General features: G+C 32.0%; 1 protein-coding gene across 2 annotated transcripts in view; it reads right to left on the bottom strand.

The window, feature by feature from the left end:
* Positions 1 to 6,730: 6,730 nt before the first annotated feature.
* Nlg3 (Neuroligin 3) overlaps positions 6,731 to 22,842 on the bottom strand; it is a 119,374-nt gene continuing 103,262 nt past the window's right edge. For both annotated transcript variants that reach the window (XM_026629047.2, XM_026629046.2), the window contains exons 5-12: positions 16,874 to 16,990; positions 16,373 to 16,498; positions 13,280 to 13,418; positions 12,882 to 13,094; positions 12,392 to 12,530; positions 8,831 to 8,982; positions 8,556 to 8,714; positions 6,731 to 8,348 (exon numbers count right to left, since the gene is read on the bottom strand). In XM_026629047.2, coding sequence (XP_026484832.1) covers positions 7,493 to 8,348; positions 8,556 to 8,714; positions 8,831 to 8,982; positions 12,392 to 12,530; positions 12,882 to 13,094; positions 13,280 to 13,418; positions 16,373 to 16,498; positions 16,874 to 16,990 — 1,901 coding nt within the window. In that variant the 3' untranslated portion in view covers positions 6,731 to 7,492. The remainder of the gene's footprint in view (positions 8,349 to 8,555; positions 8,715 to 8,830; positions 8,983 to 12,391; positions 12,531 to 12,881; positions 13,095 to 13,279; positions 13,419 to 16,372; positions 16,499 to 16,873; positions 16,991 to 22,842) is intronic.

The following is a 22,842-nucleotide window of genomic DNA, read 5'->3' on the forward strand; positions in this document are numbered from 1 at the left end:
AAGTTAGATTAAGTTAAGCCCAGAAGTGGTCTTGCGGTTTGGCAGAATTTATGCCATTTGTATATATTTATAGATACATTAAACTTTTTAGTAAATAGATCTGGTTAATTTATTGTTTACCACACGAATACATAAAATGCCATATAATCTTAATACTAGATTAATAAACATTTGAGCAGGCAGCACGATAGGTGGAACAGCCGGATAATCCACATGCGAGTTCACGTAGTAACTAAGCGGCTTCTGGGAAAGTGAATCTATCAGCGCCGCTTTTTGCATCTTAGCTATGTCCGAACTGCCGTGGAACCCCATCCACCTCAAATGGTAAGCGAGGCTGAGTGGCATCTAGCGGTACCTGTTGCAGATATAACAGTTTTACTGATATTATTATTGTTACTTCACATCGATACAATAGTTTAATGTCGTTCTGGTTTGTTTCTCATTTTATATATGTATATATTTTTTTATATGATGTTACTCTCAGGTATGGATGAATTACGACTGAAGTCCATCGGATGATGACTTCACAGATGAGGAGTGTGATTCGGAACATAATTGTGAACTATATTGTTATGTCGTACAACTTACTAGATAATCCTTTCATAAAAATCTAGAAATATATAAAATTGTAACCATATAACAGTCAATTATTTAGAACTTAAAAATACTTGGTGGTAGGGCTTTGTGCAAGCCCGTCTGGGTAGGTACCATCGCATGGTGGCGCATAAGTGATGTAACGAATGGTTAATATTTCTTACAGCGCCTTTGTCTATGGGCGGCGGTGACCACTTACCATCAGGTGGCCCATATGCTCGTACGCCAACCAATGCCATAAATATATATATGTTTTTTCAACCATCTACAAGAACAGCATCTAAGTTCAAATTCGATATTAATATTCTTCAAAAACTTCAATGTTAAAATTCTCATAACAATCCGAATTCTCATTCCGTCTCCAAAACTTGATGAGCCATTTTGTGTTTTATTCATTACTTGAAATTTCAAGGTCAGATATTTATAGTGACTTCAAGACAGTAACGCACGTGTGTTAGTCCTTAAGTACCCTCGTCAATGTCAGGCAGATTAGTGTCACGATTGATTTTCCGAGGAATGTTTTATGTTACGAAAGTAATGGTTTTCTGTTGTTTCTATGGGTTATTTAACCCGTGTTAGGAGTTAGATTCACCTATAGCGTGTGGCTTTAGAACGAAAACGTTTTTACGTTTGATCAATTTTATATGTAATAGAGAACAAGACCGAAGGAATTTATATGCCTTCCATGGCAAGAGGTACACGTCATACAAACTATAAGTTATTTTCGTGTACGTTTGAAGGTTGTCTAGAAGATATAGTCTTAGAGTCAATTTGAACGCAATACGTTGTGCAATATGGTTTTTAAATAAATAAACACATAGAACCAACTTAAAGAAATTTGAAGACTACTGTTATTATTATTATTTCTAATATAAATCAACCAGTACTAAAATATTTTTTATTATTCTCGGAATATATGTATTTAGTAATTATATTTGATACAATTTCGTCATTATGTTATATAATTCAATAATTGTTCTCAAATTGCGTTGTCGAACCAACACTTAGAATTAAATTAATAACGGTGGGCCGGTATTTTGTACACATGTATAGATATCACAGAATTCCTCCATGTTTTGTTTGTATTGAGCATAAAATTATTATCACACATAAATATAACCCTTCTGACTTGACATGGGTATAATTAGAAAAATATCGTAAACTAGCAGTGTACGCGACCAAATATCAACACTGCAAACGGAAGGATAGATAAAGATTTCCATGTTTCTAACATCAGAAATAACGAACTTTCTTACAAACTTTCATTACCTATTTAACGCCCCCAGAAGTTGAATTTAGAAAAATCCTCGTTTAGTACTCAAGCTGCATTCCATAAGAAATGTCAATGCAAAATTTCGTACTGTTAGATCCATTGGTTTAGAAGGTTGGTTGGACTATATCAGTAAAAAAAAATTAGTCAAAATGTCATACACAAATATCGTGCGTGCAGCGATCGTAACCATCGGTATCCTTTGGGTCTTCTTCGTCGCTCGTGACAAAGGCGAAATAATCTGTACCCTGTTCACACCTAAAGTACTTTAACGAAATTAAAAATATTCACTATGGAAATTGTAGACGTAAATTTGTAATTACCTAATGTGCTGAAAATTAATAAGCTATATATCTCGATAAACATGACATTTAATGTATCTGCTATATTCATTTAAGAGCCGAGATGGCTCAGTGGTTAGAACACGTGCATGTTAACCCAAACCCAGGCAAGCACAACACTGAATGTTCACGTACTTCATTTGTGTTTGTTATTCATCTCGTGCTTGGTGGTGAAGGAAAACATCGTGAAGAAGCCTGCATGTGTCTCATTTCAACGAAATTCTGCCACATGTGTATCTACCAACCTTGGAGAGGAGGCCTTAGTCCAGCAGCGGGAAATTCCAGGCTTTTAATGTAAATTAATTCATACAAAGTTATCATTTATAGAACATAAAAAAATTACTTTTACTTATCTAATACTAATAAATAAAGGCTGTTGCCAAAGTTTATAAAAAGTTTTTGGAGCTCTACAAATCTATTATAGTTTTGGCAGCGCTGGCTTCGAAAGCGCCCGAATCAACGAACTACGTTTTGTCGACGTCGACATAAAAAGCTTTATTAAAATATACATATATCACTAAACCCATTACATAGAATATATCCATCCTCGATGTATAATATCAAACATATCAATAAAATAAATAAGGAGAAGATAATAAAGTATAATAATTGATGTAGAAAGTCGTGCAGTCGACATCGGCGCGAGGCTCCGAGTCAGCTCTCCGAGCAACCACAAGTGCAACACTGCAACTATGTCGAAACGTCGCGCATGAGGACAAGCGACAATGAATTTTCATGTGTTTAATCTGTGTTTAAAATTGAACTAAGCTTGTATTGTAACAGCGTGGATTATTACGTATCACAGGCTCTTCTTAAAATTAGAGTCTAGTTCAACAACGAGAAATTAACAGGCTATAACATTGGGATATTAAAAATTCTATCGTAAGATTAATTACAAAAGTTATACAATCTTCTAAAAATGTTTCAGGGTAACTCGAGAGCCATAAGTCAGAACCGCAAAACTATAATCAGTTATTATCTAAATTGATGAAAGTTTACGAGTTTCGCGCGCTGTAAACAAATGTTGAAACATTAACTCTAACGATGTAATTTTCTGTTAGCGAGCCGCCTTGTCGTGTGGTACAAGTCACAAGCTACAAATGAAAATAATTGTAATTCCGTCAGTAATGAGAGATATGAAGCTGTGAAATGTTTATATTTATGGGACCACAGTCATTAAAAATTGGAATTTATGGCAAGGGGTTTCTGATAAGCATGTTTTCTTAAATACTGCTTAAGCTACTGAGTTTTGTGCCGGTTCTTTTCGGCAGAATATATATTTCGAAACTTTACGTTTGATACGATTTTTGTAAAATGACTATTCAAAATTTTAGCTTTCTTTTTTTATTTTGAAGTAATATATTCTAGCATATAATCTCGTCTTAAAACTTAAAACTTAAGCACACTGAAAGTGAAAATTATTACAATCTCTTCTATAATCAAATTAATAATAATCATAACAAAGCTTTATTATATCCGTACATTTAGGAATATACAATGATAAGAAACAAGCTTTAAAACTATACGAACTTACAAAGAAAAAGAAAAAAAATAACAAGATTACCTATACAAAAACAAATAATCATGATATTTGGATGGTATGTCATTGTTTAAGTGTTATAGGCTCAATACATAATATTTTGTACGGAGCCCTTACGGGTAAAACAAAGGAACTCCTCCTCCAAGGAATACGATTTTTCTTTGTCTCTGGCTGTGATAAGCCAGCTTTGAATCATCAAATTAAACATTAATGGTTAATTTGATGATGATAATTAGAGCCGAGGTGGCCCAGTGGTTAGAAGACCGAGATGGCCCAGTGGTTAGAACGCATGCATCTTAACCGGTGATTTCGGGTACAAACCCAGGCAGGCACCACTGAATTTTCATGTGCTTAATTTGTGTTTATAATTCATCTCGTGCTCGGCGGTGAAGGAAAACATCGTGAGGAAACCTGCATGTGTCTAATTTCAACGAAATTCTGCCACATGTGTATTCCACCAACCCGCATTGGAGCAACGTGGTGGAATATGCTCCAAGCCTTCTCCTTAAGGGAGAGGAGGCCTTAGTCCAGCAGTGGGAAATTTACAGGCTGTTAATGTAAAAAAAAATGTAAAATGGTTAATTGACAAGTATGACAAACATTAAATTTTCGGACATTCATTTTTACGTGAGATTTTATAAGCAAAACATTTGTTGAAAGTTAAAGATGATTTCGAAATTGTATAATAATTCATCAAGAAATTCAATCTCATAATGATAGTCATGAACGTTACGAATTTTTGATCAATAAAAAAACTTACAAGAAACGTGACGTCATATCCGATATCACATACACACAAATCATATGTAGGTCCTCGTTCAGAGCATACACTAAGAAACAATACAGAGGCTTTCCACCCTTAGCCATTTCGATGAGTACGGGTATTGTTAACCTGTAAGTAATTAAATTCGTTCTGTTCCGTAATAAGTGCGAGGCAAAGAAATGGAAATTTAAACGAGTATTTAATGTAACACTTTAATTGGTACTGCAGGAGTCGTAAAGCGCTCGGTTGGAATTTCTCTTTGAATTTCAGCACTAATGGCAGAGTAAAATTCTTGAATAACTGGTTCACACGGCTGTATGCAAGAAGGTTCTACAAATACGTGTGTTTTCCTATTAAAATGACTTGACATCATTATGTCTTGTTTGACTGAAGGATAGGTGAGCCAGTGTAATTACATGTACAAGAGATACAATATTTATGATCCAATTATATACCAGAGTATCTAAGGAATGGAATTTTACTTCTTATTACGTTGATTTCCATAATTGGAAGTTTCTGAAGGTAGGATACCTATTAGTTTTTCTTAAATAAAAAAAAAGTTTAAATAGTATTAAAAAAATTCGTAAACAATAGAAAGAGACAAAGACAAGATAGAGAGAGACATAATGCTTTATTCTTACGTGAAGATTTTTGCCAGTGCGTAAAAGAACTTCGTTCTAAAAATAATGTTTATTTAGATGAAGAATCGTTCTGTCTACTTACTTTAAGTTAGGTTTGCTCGATGTGTAAATATAATTTTAATGAGATGAGATAATATTCAAACAAACCAAGATTATTATTTAATAGTAAGAACGCATGGATTTAAAAATGGAAATCTTTATCCAACCGCGTATACTTTTTTCTAACGTAATTTTTTTTACCGTTTTCCTTAGTACATACGGAACACTATATTGCAAAAAGATGTTTATCCATATCCCAAAGGTTCTAAAATTATATAATGTTTTATATGACTATAAATATATGTAAGTAAAATGTTATATAAATTATAAATTTAATCTGGATTTTACTATAATATTATAAATAATTATTTTACTGAACATAGCAATACTTGCGTAGGTACTATTGGGTATCAATTAGGTATTCTAACGCCAAGCAGCAATACTTAGTATCGTTGTGTTCCGGTTTGAAAAGTTAGTGAGTCAGTAACACAGACACAATGGATATCTACAGATCATGGGATAGATCCTGGCACGTAAGGGATGCTTAATATTTCTTACAGCGTCCATGGGCGGTGATGACCACTTCTATAGAGCCTACCTATATCGTAAATTATATATATCAATATAACATACCAGTTCGCAAATCAGCCCCGCATCTAATTCTTCATGACGGAATCCATTAATATTCTCAAGAAAAACAGTCACTAGTTGATAATCAAACAGTACTAAGCAATACTAAACATAGATTCATAGTATACGAATAAAACATAGTTTACTTTTTAATCGATTTTATTAAAAGTTTTTAGTCTGCATTAGTTTATTAATTCTTGTATCTTAACAGACTCAATATTTAATTCATATTTATAAAAACAATATTGATGCTAGACAAAACACTTTATTGAAAACTCAATGCGTAATTAAACATACATAAAAATAATAATAGGAATTCAATCAAGAAAAAAGTATATTATTTGTAAAGTAATATCCGTGGAATACAGTTAAACATTACATGGTAAATGTATGAAAAATTTAATAAACGACTAAGCGAGCCGGAAACAATATCACCTTAACATAAAAAAAATAAAATATGAATTGTTGCAGACGAGTTCAATATGAATGTAACGTAAGAATCGCATCAAAGTGAACAGCAAATGATATTTTTATGACCAGTTTTTAATAAATGAAAATTATAGATAAATATTTTCACAGAGTTATTAATCTAAAAAATTGCAGGTTTCTAATAAAATATTCAAAGTGAAGGTAGTTCAATAATTTTAGATATTCATTATAACACTGAGAGTTTCTATTTAATCAGTCAATGACAATGTCATTGTAAATCGAACAAGGGTTAATGCATCATTACAACCTGTTATACCGTTAGCTAACTTTATTTACATATTTACAAAAACTATTGGTCCATCTATGTAAAAAATTAGAAGAAATAATTGTGAAAATTTAAAGAAAACCTATTTTGTTGAAATCTTTATAAGATCACCTAATATGTTTAAAGAAGAATAAATGTGGGTAGCCGCAACGGGTACCATTACATTATATACCGTAGGTGGTATAACTTCTGTACATTAGTTTCTAGCTTTTTGTTATTTAAAATTACGTGTAAAAATGGAAATAAATTGTTACAATTATTATTGCTTACTTCTATAGCGTCAGTTGGTTGAAATTTTGGTGTTTCACACGTAATCGATTCATTAGTTACTACGTTTTTCCAATTTTCGTATAATATTTCAATTATATTAACATTATGACTACATTTTTAATTTGATTTGTAATTTATCAAACGTTTCATCTATATCTTAAATAAACATCAAGAATAAACAAAACTTAAAATGTTTTTTATTGATGTCAGCGGCAGAAAGGGCTTGCAATTTAGTATCAATTTAGTAAATCTTCATAATTAGGATGGATATGCGGCTGAGCCTCATTATCATATAATATATTATGTACACAAACTTACAGTCTACATACTATTTATATACAAACATTTACATCGAATACATCAATAACGTCCAGTACATCGTTAAACACTTCAATCAGATTTAGATTCACCATCAACTTTTATGGATATGGTAATAATATTACTTTAAATAGATTGTTAGTAACATCACTCTCACTAATAATTTCAAGTCTTTTAAATTTGTCACTATTAACGCCTTCTAAATGCAAGCGCGTTTAAAGTCATATATAATCTGTAACGCACTTGAGAAGGTCCGGCGGGAGTCACACGATCTCGTCGTGGTGGACCACATCACTGCAACTGCCGGCGCGCTGCAGTCAGGCACGCTGGCGTCACACTCTCAACTCCTCCATTGTTACATTCGATTTCGCGTTCAACTGAGTGTTCTTCTTCGTTAGAGTACTAGTATTCATTATTTGCATTTGATGAGCTGATAACAGTGGCTGATTTTCTTGCAGCTGGCCACTGGCTAGAGTATTTATGTTACTTTTTCCTATCTTAGGAGGTGGAGGGGCTCGAGGTAAAGTTGCCATACCTGCGACATTATTACTAGGGAGATCGGCAAATTCTGGAGGAGGTAGCTGATGGTGTGAGTGTGTATGATGATGACTTAAAATTGTAGCAGGGTCATTTTTTAAACTTGTTTGAAAAGTCAGGGCCCCTTCCAAATCACCACAAATATTGTTCGGCATCTGACCGTTCTCTACACGTTTTTTTAAATGCGAGCCATTGGCGTGTCCATCCTGACCATTCATTCTCGTCTTATCTCGCTGGTAATATACCCCAGCGAATATGAGAACGTTAAGTATGAGTAATGAACATCCGATGGCTATTGTTACACTCAATGCAGTCGAATATGCTGCAAAACCGTCTTCAGGTGGAGATGTTGTTGATCCATCAGTTTTATGAACTTCAGACATTCCAATAGTACTTTGAGTAACGGCACTTAATCCTACAATATTAAAGTTTAATGGGGATGTAACATTTATAACAGTCAGTAATGGAACTTTGGTAGCTACTCCAGAATCAGTTAACACCATTTCTGTAACCTTCTTGAAAGGTGGTGTAAATGTTTTGAGCGTAGGTTGCAATGAAGATTCTTCATTTTCTAATTGATGATGCGACTGAGGGACATCTTCTCCACCAGGTCGGTGGAGATCGGGTACTAAGTTTAACCAGAACGATAGTCTGTGGGCAACACAATAACTTATTTAGTAGTTGTAAAATAGTAAAATACTTTGACAACATAACCTCACACTTAATAAGTAAAAGTAAGAACTTTGAGTAATTGAAAAAAAGAAGTTAAAGAGTTGCATGGATGGTTACATGAATTACGATTTAGGTTTATCTTACTGCAGGAGCATTATCTTTGTAATGTATTTCTAAATTACTCACCTATGAGCTCGATAATGATTCTTTAGCTTCGATTTGATGTCAATATTTAAGTACTTTTTATGCACCGCTTCATATGCAGTCCATTCAATATTCTTCATTCTTACCCTTTCTTGTCTGCCTGCTCTAATAGGATCACTTTCTTGAGCTTCATTTGGATTTCTGTTATCAATATTGAATATCATTATTTATTCGACACTTAATGATTGCAATATATGATAGAATAACACATTTTAAAAGGTTAAATGCGTTTGTCAATTTTTAACACAATAGCTCACCCAGTCTTCGCGAAATTTCCCCAATATAGCATGACTGATTCCGAAAGCGCCACTTCAGACTTTGTGTAGTTCCGAGGAAAATGTGCCAGTCCGCCGACTAGAGGTGCTCCAAATATGTATGGAAGCTCTTCACCATGAATACAGCCTTGACGCTGTAAGCGAAAATATTTATTAAATATAAAGTATTGTTATATGAAAAATTTTACCCGATCCTTCGTTCTTTTTCATCAAAAATGATTTATTGAGATACATTAAATAGTCGCTAGAATTTGAAAATCTCACAAAAATTAGCAATCATGACAATACACTCAAACCAAATTAACCAAAACTTGCCATGTCAAAAGATAATTTCGAGGAATAACGAAATGTTCCGCAAAATTATATTATTTCCAAAAATTACAAAATGCAAAATAATTTTTACTTGAGAACAATGAGTCGTTTTTCAAATGTTTTGTTCATTGAAATTCATTTTATTCGAATTAACCGTTACGAAACGCCATATCTAGTTGTAAAATAAATTTGAGTACGAATATTTTAGTCATGTTTATTCCACATCATATCGAATTTTATGTCAAATTTTATTAGAATCTGTTTAACTGTTCAAGCGTGATTGCGTAAAATTCTAGTAAAGAAAATGTTAGTAAAGAAGCATTGAAATTATGAAAAAAAAAGTATAAAATATAAAATGAGAGTTTTACAACGTTCAATATTTGACTTTCAGCTACGTTACGATTTTCAAAGGCAATATTAAAATATGAAGTAACATTTTCATATACCGTTCAAATAAAATACGGGAGCGATGGTTTATTTTAAAACTTTACACATTTCCGATCAAAGAGGTTATTTTTATGTCTTTTCCTATTCAAAGACACATTGGAAGATGTATTGACAGTGTGAGTTATCTAAAATACACAATTTATGAAACATTTAAGATTTATGTTTCGTGGCTAATGTATCGACCGTCTTGAGGTAGCTCGAGTAAACAACATTTTAATAGTAAAGTATTACTGACGTTGGATAATCTGTCAAAGTGCATTCATATTTCATAGAAAGACTCAACTCAATATCAATTTTGCTTGATTTGAATTGAGAGACTTAAAAATTAAGTATTGCATTGGTAGATCTATAAAATATTACAGTAGCTGTAAACATTGATTTTATTAGTTGTAGGAAATAAACTATCACTGTGATAAGTATTATTATACATCTAATAATAAATATATATCAAATTTCAGTAGCATAACTGACAAACGAGCAAGCAAACTTATCACGTAATGATTGATAAAATTCGCCTGAACATTAAAACTGTTTAGTTTACAAATGCAATATAATGAGTAGTGCATTAAGAATCGCACAAAAAAACTTGTGGAAAAATGCTTGATAAGGCTTCAATCAAAAACCTCCTTAAAGCCGATGTAAACTCACTAACGGATTGTAAAATTATAACAAGCTAAAGCAAATAAAATATATTTCGTAAAACATAAACGTAAAATATATTCCTCAATCAATCAAACACTAAATCTGAGACCGTAAAATTCAACTAAGCCGAAAACGTTGTCAATTTAGGCGAACACAATAAAAATCAATTTAAAACTAGTACACGAAGCACGTAAATACAAACGAGCCGGTAATTTAGATAGGTAGCCTGACCACCTCATTGGCTCAGTATCTCGTTAGTAACAACAACCAGTGGAGTGAGTAACTTGAGATATTCTGGTATATTAATAGCTCCCGCTAACAAACTAACCGCTTGCGAAGACCGAAGTTTTACACAACCCAGACAATATCGATCGATCTATTTTCTAGATTTATTATTTGGTTTTAATTACAAGTGAAATTTAGAAATACAAATAAAATATTGCATTCTTATTTTAAAATATTGGCTTCTTATTTTGCTTAAAATTGTCTGCTGCCATTCTTCTTCTCAACTCATCACATAAGTCGTTTCGATATTTCTTGTTTCGGTGTATTCGAAACATGGTGACGTGGTAGTCTAATTTTGTCTCAATATTAATATTCGCCAATAAAATATCAAGTATTTTATCGCGAAGATTCTAATGGATTGATTAATAAATGTTTCATTTAAAATTACCAACTTTAATTACTACTTGTAGCTTAATCGAAGTGTTTGATCATGGAACTTGGGCGTGTAATAAGATTTAGATGATTAATATTCCATTGGTTGCCAGATAAGAATCAGGTCAATTTCAAATATTTGCAAAAGATTTTTATATTTTTTAAATTAATTCGATTTTTGAATTATGGCTATAATTTTGTTTGTATAGACTTTTAATAATGTGATAATACAGATTTTTATTTATTAACTGTTGACGCCACAAGAGATCCAGGGTCAGATTCTTAATTGAACGTAAACGGTCAAATATGTTTCTATATATTAATAATGTCGGTAGCAAAAATAACCCACATTGGCATTTAAGATGTTTCGTTCCTCGGAATGGTAATTACCCTGCTGAACGTTTAAATCAGAATGCTAAATAGACTTCCTCTAGAAAAAAACCTTTAAAAATTACAATGCGGAATACAAATGAGAATTTTTAACGTTCCAATCATATTTTCTATTGAATATTATTTAAATCAGATACATAAATAATTTATAAAATGCAATTTTCATGGTATGTATTTTAATTAATTACAAAAAAATAATAATCAACGAAGATATCATATTAACTCCGCAAAGTAAATTTAAAAGTAAATGAATTCAAAAATTCGAACAGTTACATGAGATACAGTTTAAAAAGTTATGTGCTAACAAACAAATAGAAATAAATTTTAAAACAAGACATCTTTTATCATTCAATATTTTCTGGCAACCAATAACCAAAGTTTTATCACGCTAGTTATGCTATGAATAAATAAGAAAGGAATTCAGACGATTATGCTTTTTGGCAAACGCGGTAAGAATATACCGTTAACGGGCCAAGTTATGTCGCAAATTTCGAAAAGGCATCTTATGTATGTCAGTTTGGACTTATATCGTATATGGAGTATCGAATTTGGCAAGATTTCATTTTTGTATACAATTCCTAATGCACTTAATGAGTGTAGAACTTCTAGATCCAATAGAAGTAAATCTAGTCTGCTTATTTTCGTGTTTATGATACACGAGGCCATTTGAAAAATTGTATAGGATCTTGGTCTACGTTGATCAATTGTGAAAATCAAATATAAAATTCGTTAGTTGAAAATATTTTGTTTGGGTAAGTTCCAAATTGCATTTTTATATTCTAACACGACTATCTATTTACTGTTTATATTTTTTAATCGTTTATGATTATAAAATTGCATTCTACGGCTTGATAAAGTAACTATTGTAGTTCAAATTGATATAGTTCCAGGATCATGGGAACTAGAGTCATATAATTCACACCCTTAATCTTTAAAGTATTTATGAATAAAAAACTATACTAAAATTCATTTTAATTTTTAATAATTTAAACACTGTCTTGTGGCTTACTTGGTAGTAGAATTACTACTAAATACTTATGACTAGACGACTAATAGATAACCCTTATAAAAATATTACAATACTCAGTATCTTACCTGTGGATAGTCTCCGTATTTAGTCTGGTAGTCAAACACATACAGATAAGAGTTCCTTCTTAAAGCTGAATGAGTGTCTGCAGTCAGAACAGTGGGAGCTACCACTTGTGCGTCACTCAATGCCTCGAGTGTTTCGTCCCTGATATAATTTGAAAGTTTAAATTTATTTGTTCCTCTGTCATTCTTGCATTTTATTATTAATAAATTTTGTTATTGATTTGAAATTTGATAAATTATTTTTGTCCAAGGCTAAACGTTATATCCTTGACTAATTCACAAATTAAAAGTAAAAATATATTTTACCAGAATGTCAATTAGCGTAATTTTTAAAATAGAAGCAGAAATATAGATATCTAAATAGATCATCTAAATAATTGAAACAAGCAGCCGAATCCAGTCTTTATCAGTCGTCAAATATTTGCAAGAATAAATCACAATTTTTATTTCTAAAAATACGACTACAAAATAAAAGTTTCAATGTATCATATACCTTATATTAATAGGATGTTGAACGGGTCTTTCCCAGTCCGTGTACTCGTTAATAATTGTAGCCAAAATTTCTGAAAGGTGATAACTATACGTGTTTCGTACAAAGGATTTAAGAATCTTAGACCTCCGATCCGCTTCTATTCCATATTGAACATCATCTCCACTGAAAGCGAAATACGCTTCTGCTTTTGTTACTCCCAACATGAGATCGTATCTGAAATGAAAATAAATATTAGGTTTCTTATCTTTAAATAAATATCGGTTTTACTTTCAATAGGTATGGTGTCGGAAAGGTTAAAGGGACGCAGTTACGAGATAAAATCAATGAAACTTTAGATCTTATCAGATATAATAATGTTTTCTGTTTACATAACTATGACATTAGAAATATTTACTTACTTTGTGAGCTGAGCTATAGCACTTTTGCGCATCAGAACCGCATTGATAATATTAACAGCAGTCGCTCCTCTACCAAGAGCAGCACGTGCCAGCTGCCATTCATACCCTGGTTCCGGATTAATAAGCATATCTCCGGTATCTAAGAAAAAAAAAACAAGGTCAAGTTGTTACGAGACGAGTCTGAAGATTTGAACACACTTCTTAGAATACGTGACTAGATAACACATCACAACTCTTAAGATGTCACTTTCATATAAACAAGGGTTTTCGTTTATATTAGAGAACGAGCTACGAAATGGTCCATTGAAAACATGTCATCAATTTTAAATAGATTTATATAAAATCGTATAAACCATAGAAAATATACGTGTAAGCAGGCATTTGTTACATAGTTCTAACTGAAATAAAAAAGACTGATACATTTCACTCGTTATCAAAGATTATTATTATAAAGGAATATTGGATATAAACGAAGGTAAAAATTCTTGTACAACTTCGAAAAAATTATTCTCTTTGAAGCTAAAAAAAGGAGAAGTGAGTACAAAATCAAAAGGATTCCTCGTTGAACGAACTGAGATAACTGAAAACATCGACGACACAAGGGAACGAGATGAGAAAACTTCGTGAGACAATTTAATAACGGAGCTCGGACGCGAACGGCTTGTCAACCGAGAAATTCTACGATAACAACTGCAGAATCCACAAAAACTATCTGTTTCATATACAAAACATTATATCACGGTTCATATGTACTTCATGATTACAAATAAAATTAAAAAAAACAATGTATTACCCACACATGACTTTAGTGTATGTGGAAAATAACCAAAATTTGTCATGACTACTATTGCTCTAATACGACTATACATCTAACATCATTTTGATGATTTTCAAAGATCGGTTATAAAAATCTTACATAACTGTTGTTAAAAATGCTTTCACTTAAATTGTGAATAGTTTTTCTCGCTTGTAGGTTGAGCGCACTCGACTTACAAAACAATTTAACATAGTAAATTGAACACTCGATTGAACGAAATTTAACAACTTTAATTTTCATCTCTTCGAATCGTGCCCCAAAGAGTTATCAAATGAAATTATCATTACTTAATGGTTATTTACATATTTATTTTGTATAATATTTTGTTTTTAGTAGACCTCTTTTTCATGACTTTTTAGGTCTACTGCTATACTAGAACTAAAACTTAATTGCAGTTACAAATTTTTAATTTTACCTCTCAGGATAATTTTATCCTTACAAGGAGGAGGAGGTCACACTATTTTTAATTCCATACGATAAATGCGAATTGTTTTTTAGTATGAAAGGAAACTTAAATTTATCAATAATTATTAGTATAGAAAATCTGAATATTATTTATATTCTATCCGTGCATCATCTCGGCTTGGTTAGACTTAGTACTAGTTGTTTACCTAATACTACTATTGTGACCGAGTGAATAGAACGCGATCGTTTAACGGATTTACTTGGCGATTATGGTGATAAGCACACGGATTTGTCGTTATTGAGTTTAGTTCGTCTTAAATGTAATTTTAAATGATTGCTTTGTTACAATTGATTATTTTTATACCCTAAATTCAATTTAAATTTCAATTGGTCCAGCATGAATTGGCTTAATTTATGTTTGGATATCTATTACCAGCAAACGTATATGGCTTATATACATTTTTGGGCAATAGATGCCTACCTCATTGAACATTTTATTTGTGATATAGATAAGCGGACGAGCAAATGGGCCACCGATGGTAAGTGGTTACATCACCAATGCACAACCAAATGACCCTTCAAACCGGAACACAACAATACTGAGTACTGCTGTTTGGCGTTTGAATATCTGATGAGTGAGTGGCTACCTACCCAGACGGGCTTGCACAAAGACCTACCACCAGCTATATCTAGAAGCTAACTTATAAGATAAGGTAATATAGAGGGTTTAAGATTAGGTCGCGTTCAGCTAATAAAAAAGTATGGAGTTTTACCGTCGAGAAATTCGTACTAGCTGCTGAATATGAAACTTGATGGTGTCGAATCGCCGTTTTAAAATCAATAAATCACATATCGTTTAGATATACTCATAAATTAATTGAAAACACAAATATATTACAGAAAAAAAATCGTTACTCCAAATAAATCTAAAGAGGAAAACGTCTTAAACCCACGTCTTATAATTTCAAATAAATGAATCCTCATGAAGCTAAAACTAAAATAGAACTTTTTGTTTAATATTAACACGACATGAATTGCTATAACTAACTGAACATCGCATAATCCTTTGGAACAACAAAGTTGGGTAAAGGCACCTCAACAGAATTATCTTGTATTACGTAGTATTCCCGTCACGCTCTGTCCATTCGTACTACTTGCGAATTTCCTCAAACTTATTTCATTGTTTGTCCTTCAGCCACAGTTTGCTAACTGGACATTTCAACGGAGCATTTACTTTGGAAAAATATATTTGTCTTTGCTATGACCGTTACATAAATTTTATCATATTTATTATATAGCTTATTTTATCATATTATTATTTGCTGAAGTTCATAAAAAAAATCGGTTTGTAAAAATTTGTATATTCGTATTATCTGCCAAATTTCACGTTAAATAGTCTCTTGTAATTAGTTGTTTCGAAGAAATTACGCGTAATATTCCTCCTTGTATACTATTTAAAGGTTAGTTCTGAGAAACAAATAACTAAATAAGTACAATATTTTATGTACGAACAATAATAATGGAGCCGAGATGGCCCAGTGGTTAGAACGCGTGCATCTTAACCGATGATTTCAGGTTCAAACCCAGGCAGGCACCACTGAATTTACATGTGCTTAATTTGTTTATAATTCATCTCGTGCTCGGCGGTGAAGGAAAACATCGTGAGGAAACCTGCATGTGTCTAATTTCAACGAAATTCTGCCACATGTGTATTCCACCAACCCGCATTGGAGCAGCGTGGTGGAATATGCTCCATACCTTCTCCTCAACGGGAGAGGAGGCCTTAGCCCAGCAGTGGGAAATTTACAGGCTGATTATGTTATGTTTATGTCAATAATAATGTAATAAATTTAAGAATATTTGTAACTGACCGATCACAACTCCATCGACGCTGGGACCGAAGGCGTAAGCAAAGTCCGGAGCTTGGACAGGTGCTGATAATAAGGCCTCGAGTGGTCGTTCTCGTAAACATCGCAGCAATGCCGGTGGAGTAAGTTCTGTTATAAAAAATAGTATCATTATTTTGAAATAAAAACTTTCAATGCCTGTTTAAGAAGAATTATTCGTATTCTTCTCGTTTCCTTTGCGTAAATGACCAAGAGGCAGGTTGAACCTACCAAATTTACATTGTTAGACGTAATTTGTACTGTTGTACTTTTGAGCCTTAAACGACTAGCGACTGATAAATAATAATAAGTATGTCAATAGCTTTAATAAATCTAAATGGTCTCTAAAATTATACAAGTTAGAAAATGAGACGAAATTGATAGATTAATAAAACGCGAACGAATATAAGACACCATTTAACATTAAAAGCACTTAAGAAGGATCTGTCAAGATTTTTGAAGTCAAACAATTCGAAATTTGCTTACCAGGGGAGCAGTTGGCGTGAGTGGCGACTATCTCTGAGTACTTATTTGGGTCAGCCACTAGTGACCAAGGACTTAAACCTGATCCTGACATTAAGATGGCTCTGTGGAAGAGCAGACCTGAAACAAAGATGACGTAATTAATGCGGTCCAACTTCGGATGAAAATTGATTGTCAATTTTGTGTTTAAATTATCATTTATAAATAATATAATATCTTATTCTAACTGAGAGCATTTTTGAAGTTATACTTCTTTTTGTCCATGATGAAAATATGATATTTTTTTAAGAAGCGCGCCCATATGGAGCCATTAAAACTACACGATGAAGTTTCTCGCTAAACCGCCAGTTATAAAGTGTCAAGTATAATTTCAATTTTACATTTATTACAAATTAAATTATGAATTTTATAACAGTAGTAAAAAATTAAGAAATTCATTTATTATAATAATGATAATGACTATTTTATTGAAATTAATTATTTGCATGAACGAATGGTATAATAAAGCATTTTGACTTTGCCCGCATTTAGACATAGAAGAGTTTTGTGTTCCTTGTGGAACTTCTGTATTATGAGGAGGAATTATTATCCTGTACGTGAAGTATAGCAAGAAAAAAATCCTTTAAATTGCTTCTGTTAATAAAGTATATTCATTATTATAATTGTTTTAAGAATATAATATGTGAACACAATTTTTTAAATTATTTTTTAATAAACCTGTTTTGTAAAATAAACAAATTCCAAATCTTATCTTTTATCTTTATCTTTTAAATACTTATTTATTACATTTTTATGTATCAAATATATGATATACAAGTTATGTCAAATTGCAATAAACAAATGCAATTTAAGAATTTAAGAAAAACGACCATTTATTGAACTAAACATCGGTGTAATAAAAACTCGCAATACACTTAAGAAATCATATTAAAACACCTTATTTCTTTTACTAAATACATCCAATAACATCCGTGTTTTCAAAACACGTGTAATGAAAGCGTGAGTTTTGACATTTTTATATAACGAGTTAAAATACGAGGACTAAACAGCACTTGCCAGTCAAGTGGAATACAATTTTTTCAAATTATGTTATGTTTCTAAGCTACTTGATGCTGATATACAAAAAATAAATGCTTAATATTTTTTATTATATGTGACAATTTTAAAAACATCTTCAGATTTGACGCAACAAAAGATTCGACCGAGTATCATTAATTTGCTCCACAGAATTGAAGAGTTCGGTTACTTTGTCATGGATCCTATGATCCGAACCTAACCAAACTGACACCAAACTATCCTTGAACTATATGCATTCCAATAAAAAAAGAATCATCAAAATTGGTTGCCGTGATATTGAGTTATTCACCCATTTGTCGCGCACATACTTAATGCAAATTTAAAACTTATATGATTTTCTTATGGGTACCATCATTAGAACTGGACCAAATTAAAATGGGACCACACCGGGAGGATTAGCTTTCAAATAAAAAAAAACCATCCTCCTTTTTGAAGTCGGTTAAAAACTATTTTAAATTGACTTGAAAAAAAAAGTAAAACTACTCGAGTGCATATATGACTAGAAGCAGCTTTTTTGTACGAGTCTCTTCATAACTATTGGTTTAAATGACGAAATTATAAGGATAAATAAATAATAGTCTTATTTCAATTATCTTAAAAAAAATCCGAGATTTCTGAATGTATTTTACAAGATCTTAACCGAGGATGGCAACTTCCAATCCGGGAAAGCCCTAGTGAGTTTTCAAATACTTAATCTATGTTGAGGAAGAGATTTCTTAAGAGCGAGAATATATTTGCCGAGAACATTTACGGACTGATGCTTCCCTTAATGTTTTTGAAGATTTCACAGAATAAATCTTTGTTTCACATAAAGCACCGTACGTAAATCTGAACTATCGTAAATTGAGATACATATGTTTTATTTTTTTCCGATACCTTAACATCGAAGCGGTCAATCAATTATATCCATAAGCGGCAGAACATTTTATGCAGAACTTTAATTAGCTATTTTGGGATATGTTAAATACCTCATAAAAAATAATATAATATTTTACCAATCATTACATAGTATAAAACAAAGTCGCTTACGGCTGTCTGTCTCTGTGTATGCTTTGATCTTTGAAATGATATAACGATTTTGATGCGGTTTTTTTAATTGGTTGATAGATTCAAGAGGAAGGTATACATTCACAATATTGTAGAGAAACACTGATTATTTTAGACGTTTCTAAAGTGATGTCGTAAATAAATACATATTTTCGCCGGGGCGGGTCGCTAGTAGTTCATAAATTAATGTTTTGTGTATATTTGTTACTCAATCACGCTCAAACAACTGGATGATTTATATTTGGTATAAATTACCATAATTCCATGAATTGTTATATAGAATATTAGATTTAGTGCTCTGAGAGTGAAACTTTATCAATCAGTTTATTTATGATGTATTTTAAAACCGTTATGCACTTGATCTTGGTTAAAGAAACCGATTCCAGGCATTGCGAAACCCTTAGTAGGATAAGTCTGATACACATTGTTTTTATTAAATATACCTACGTAAGACGGCAACTAGCAAATGGACCACTTGATGGTTATGATCCAACCAACCGTCCATATCCAGTTTAATAATAATTATTATTATTTTATTTACACCCAAAAAACTCATGTACACAATTCGATTGCTATGCCCGCTGTATTATCTAAATCTAGAGTTTTTGCATTAGCAACACTGGTAGAAATACTAACTATACGTTACGTTACCAATTTACAAGCAAGCTTGGGAACTATGATGTTATGTCCTTTGTACTTGTAGTTAGACTGGCTCACTCATCCTTCAAACTGTTACACAACAATACAAAGTATTGCTTTGTTAGTAAATGTGATTATGGGTGGTAGTTACTCAGAGGAGCTTGCACAAAGCCGTACCAAAAAAGAAATTGTTTTATAACTACCGAAGTTGGCGTCTATTATGACAAAATTGGAGTGTCTGTTTGTAATATTCAAATAACCGCTTTTTACTAAATCCATATGTATGTATAAACGGTACATATACCGAAATAACATATTTTTCAATTATTGTCTGTCTGTTTGTTCCGGCTAATCTCTGGATGGGCTGAACCGATTTTAAAGGGACTTTTATTGGTTGATAGCTGATGTAATAAGGAGTGACTACGACAATAACTTTTTTTGTTAAATTCTAACGCGCACGAAGTCGCGGGCACAGCTTGTTATACATAATATTTCGTCCAAAAAACAGTCAAAAACAACGATGACCATTCTATTGATTTGAACTAAATTTATCTTCAAAGCGTTTAATTTATGATATTAGAGTGATTAATATTGTAGTAATAAGTTCATCTCAATTATGATTAAAGTCTTTGTAAGTTGTTCCGAGATTGCTTAAGTTGTAAAATTATGTTTAAATTTATTCGAGAATATTTTTTTACTTCAAAAATATTAATTTTCGCCCATGATTTAAAGCAATTTACTTTTTTGAAATTGTTTTATTAAGCCTCGTCAAAAAATAAAGAGTTTCCTTTGAAGTTTTATTAGTTAATTACACATTTTTTTATTAAGTAGCCACGCCTTTGATTGATTAATTTACAAATTGGACATTAGAGTGATAGCTCCGTTTTTTTTTATCAAAATATTAGTAAGCCTCCTATGAAGTAAGATTTTAGTAAGATTTCTGTCTTATGTACGAAATTTCGAAAAAAAAGACATTATTTGAAATAACCTCGACCTTGGTGAAAATTCACAACCAGACAACTGTGCATTAGATCAGGTTATATAACAAAAGGCAGCTGAAGTGCGCGAAACATTATAGTAAAGCAACAATGGTTGGTGAGTTGAATGCTATGAGTGAAAAAAATTTAGGTATTGCTAAAAATGTAAAATGAACATATTTCCGAGAAGAACCGGCAAATAACTCAGTATTTACTTATTTCAAACAATTGACATAGACAGAATTTTAATTAATTACAAATGAATTCTTATTTGTCCTACATCAATCATGTAGAGATATATATAACCACGCAATAATATTTTTAAGGGTGAGTTAAGGGATTTTCTATCTTCAAATCCGAAATTCGCAATAATTTGAAAATGAAATACATCGATATTTAAGTAACACGGAAACTTAAGGTAACTTTTCTAAAACTTAAATGAAAAAGTTACTTTGTTTTGCTGACGTAAGCAGTACAGTCAGCATAGTATATGTATGCAAACAAAGCAAAATAGAAATTTCAGTGAAAATCCGTTAAAGAAGTGAAATATTTCTTCGTCTCTTTTATTTGTTGTCAAAGAGCTGACCTACTGTAGTTTTATCTTTAGTAGGAAATATATTCTTTGAAAGAATAACATTTTTTTTTATATAGAAAATTCGAAGTCAACGGATAAAAATAGAAACAGGTTATATATTTATGATAAAGCTGTTGCTTTATCATTTAAATTTCAACTCTTTTTAAACTAAAATAGTCCAATTGATCCAATATGTTGATCGATCGAAAATTCGATTAACAGTGAGTTCTTATAAATGTAATTTATGTTTGATCTTCTCAGTAATCAAAATTATCATCCTGAGTAAATCTGCGCGTGTTGGAGTAGCAAGTTATTACTCTCAGCACCTTAAGCACAACAAGCGCCCAGTTGAAAAGAGTATTCTGGCGGTCTCTACTCCCAATAAAGTATGGTTGGGCGCCCCGCCTATGGTCTCCAGCTTTACCATTATCTGCGGGGTCTAATTTGACCCTGACTTTTCTTTGGTTATCTGTAATGATTTTTGAAGTATATTCGAATTTCGATTAACTTTTCTGACGCATAAATGTTTTACTTCTGTTATGTGTTCAGCTACACGCACTTTATTTTATTTTATCCCGGAAGTTAATAAGCAACTTTTAATTCCAACTTAATATTTATTTAATTATTATTGTGAATTACATGAAAATATGTTTTATATTAACGAAGTTACATGACTGTAGATATTAATAAAATCACTCGTTAAAGTATACTTAAATAAATGACACTGGTTTTATATTAAACCGCATGCACACGTATTTGAGTATAAAATTCATGATATTTTAACCAATCGTAGCGGTTTACATAAATCAGCTCGATATTATTTATTTTGTGAAATGAAATTTCACAATGCATTGAATTGTTACCAAAATTATAAACGATTAAATGTATTTTTTTGTGACTTTATAAGTTACCTTTTTACATGGTGGGAGGGCTTGTAAGTTTTTTAAATATTTCTTAAAACGTCTATGTCTATGGACGTTAGTGACCACTTACAATAAGGTGACCTTTTTTATCTCGCTGGAAAATCGCAATACGCGTTTCCCCCACGTGAAGTGGGGGTAAGTGGGACTCGCCGGTGCCCAGGACTGCGCAAAGTACACCGGAACACCCACTAAAAAACCAGCTTTGACGCCACATGCATGCTACTGTGACGCACTGACGATCAGCCCTCTTATGTGGACCTCCAATTCCTGGGGGGGATTCCCGGGGTACAATAAGGTACAAAAATCTTTATTACAAAAATAGTAATTTTTAAATATTTTACGTTCTAATTTTGTTAGTTTTATTTAAAATTCTTTAAAAATAACGTTTTTAACGATAATATGTTTAGTAACCATATAACCAACAAGCCATACCTATACGTAGTAGTAGTAGTTTTCACGTGATTGTCACACCAATAAAAAGTGTCTGTGACATACGGACGGACATGCAGCAGACAGATGACGAATATATAAGGGTTCCGTTTTTTGCCATTTGGCTACGGAACCCTAAAATTCACCACATATTAAATATATAGATTAGCTGAACCCACGGTTTTGTCCGCTTGCAATTTAGTTTGTGACGAAACTGCATTAAAAACATGTTTACAAACTTTTATCCTTAACAAGAAGATGTCCATCCTTGGAGTAAAAGTTTGTTTCGTTTAAATTTACACATTA

This window comes from Vanessa tameamea, chromosome 5 (assembly GCF_037043105.1).
Source record: "Vanessa tameamea isolate UH-Manoa-2023 chromosome 5, ilVanTame1 primary haplotype, whole genome shotgun sequence".
Lineage (NCBI taxonomy): Eukaryota > Metazoa > Arthropoda > Insecta > Lepidoptera > Nymphalidae > Vanessa > Vanessa tameamea.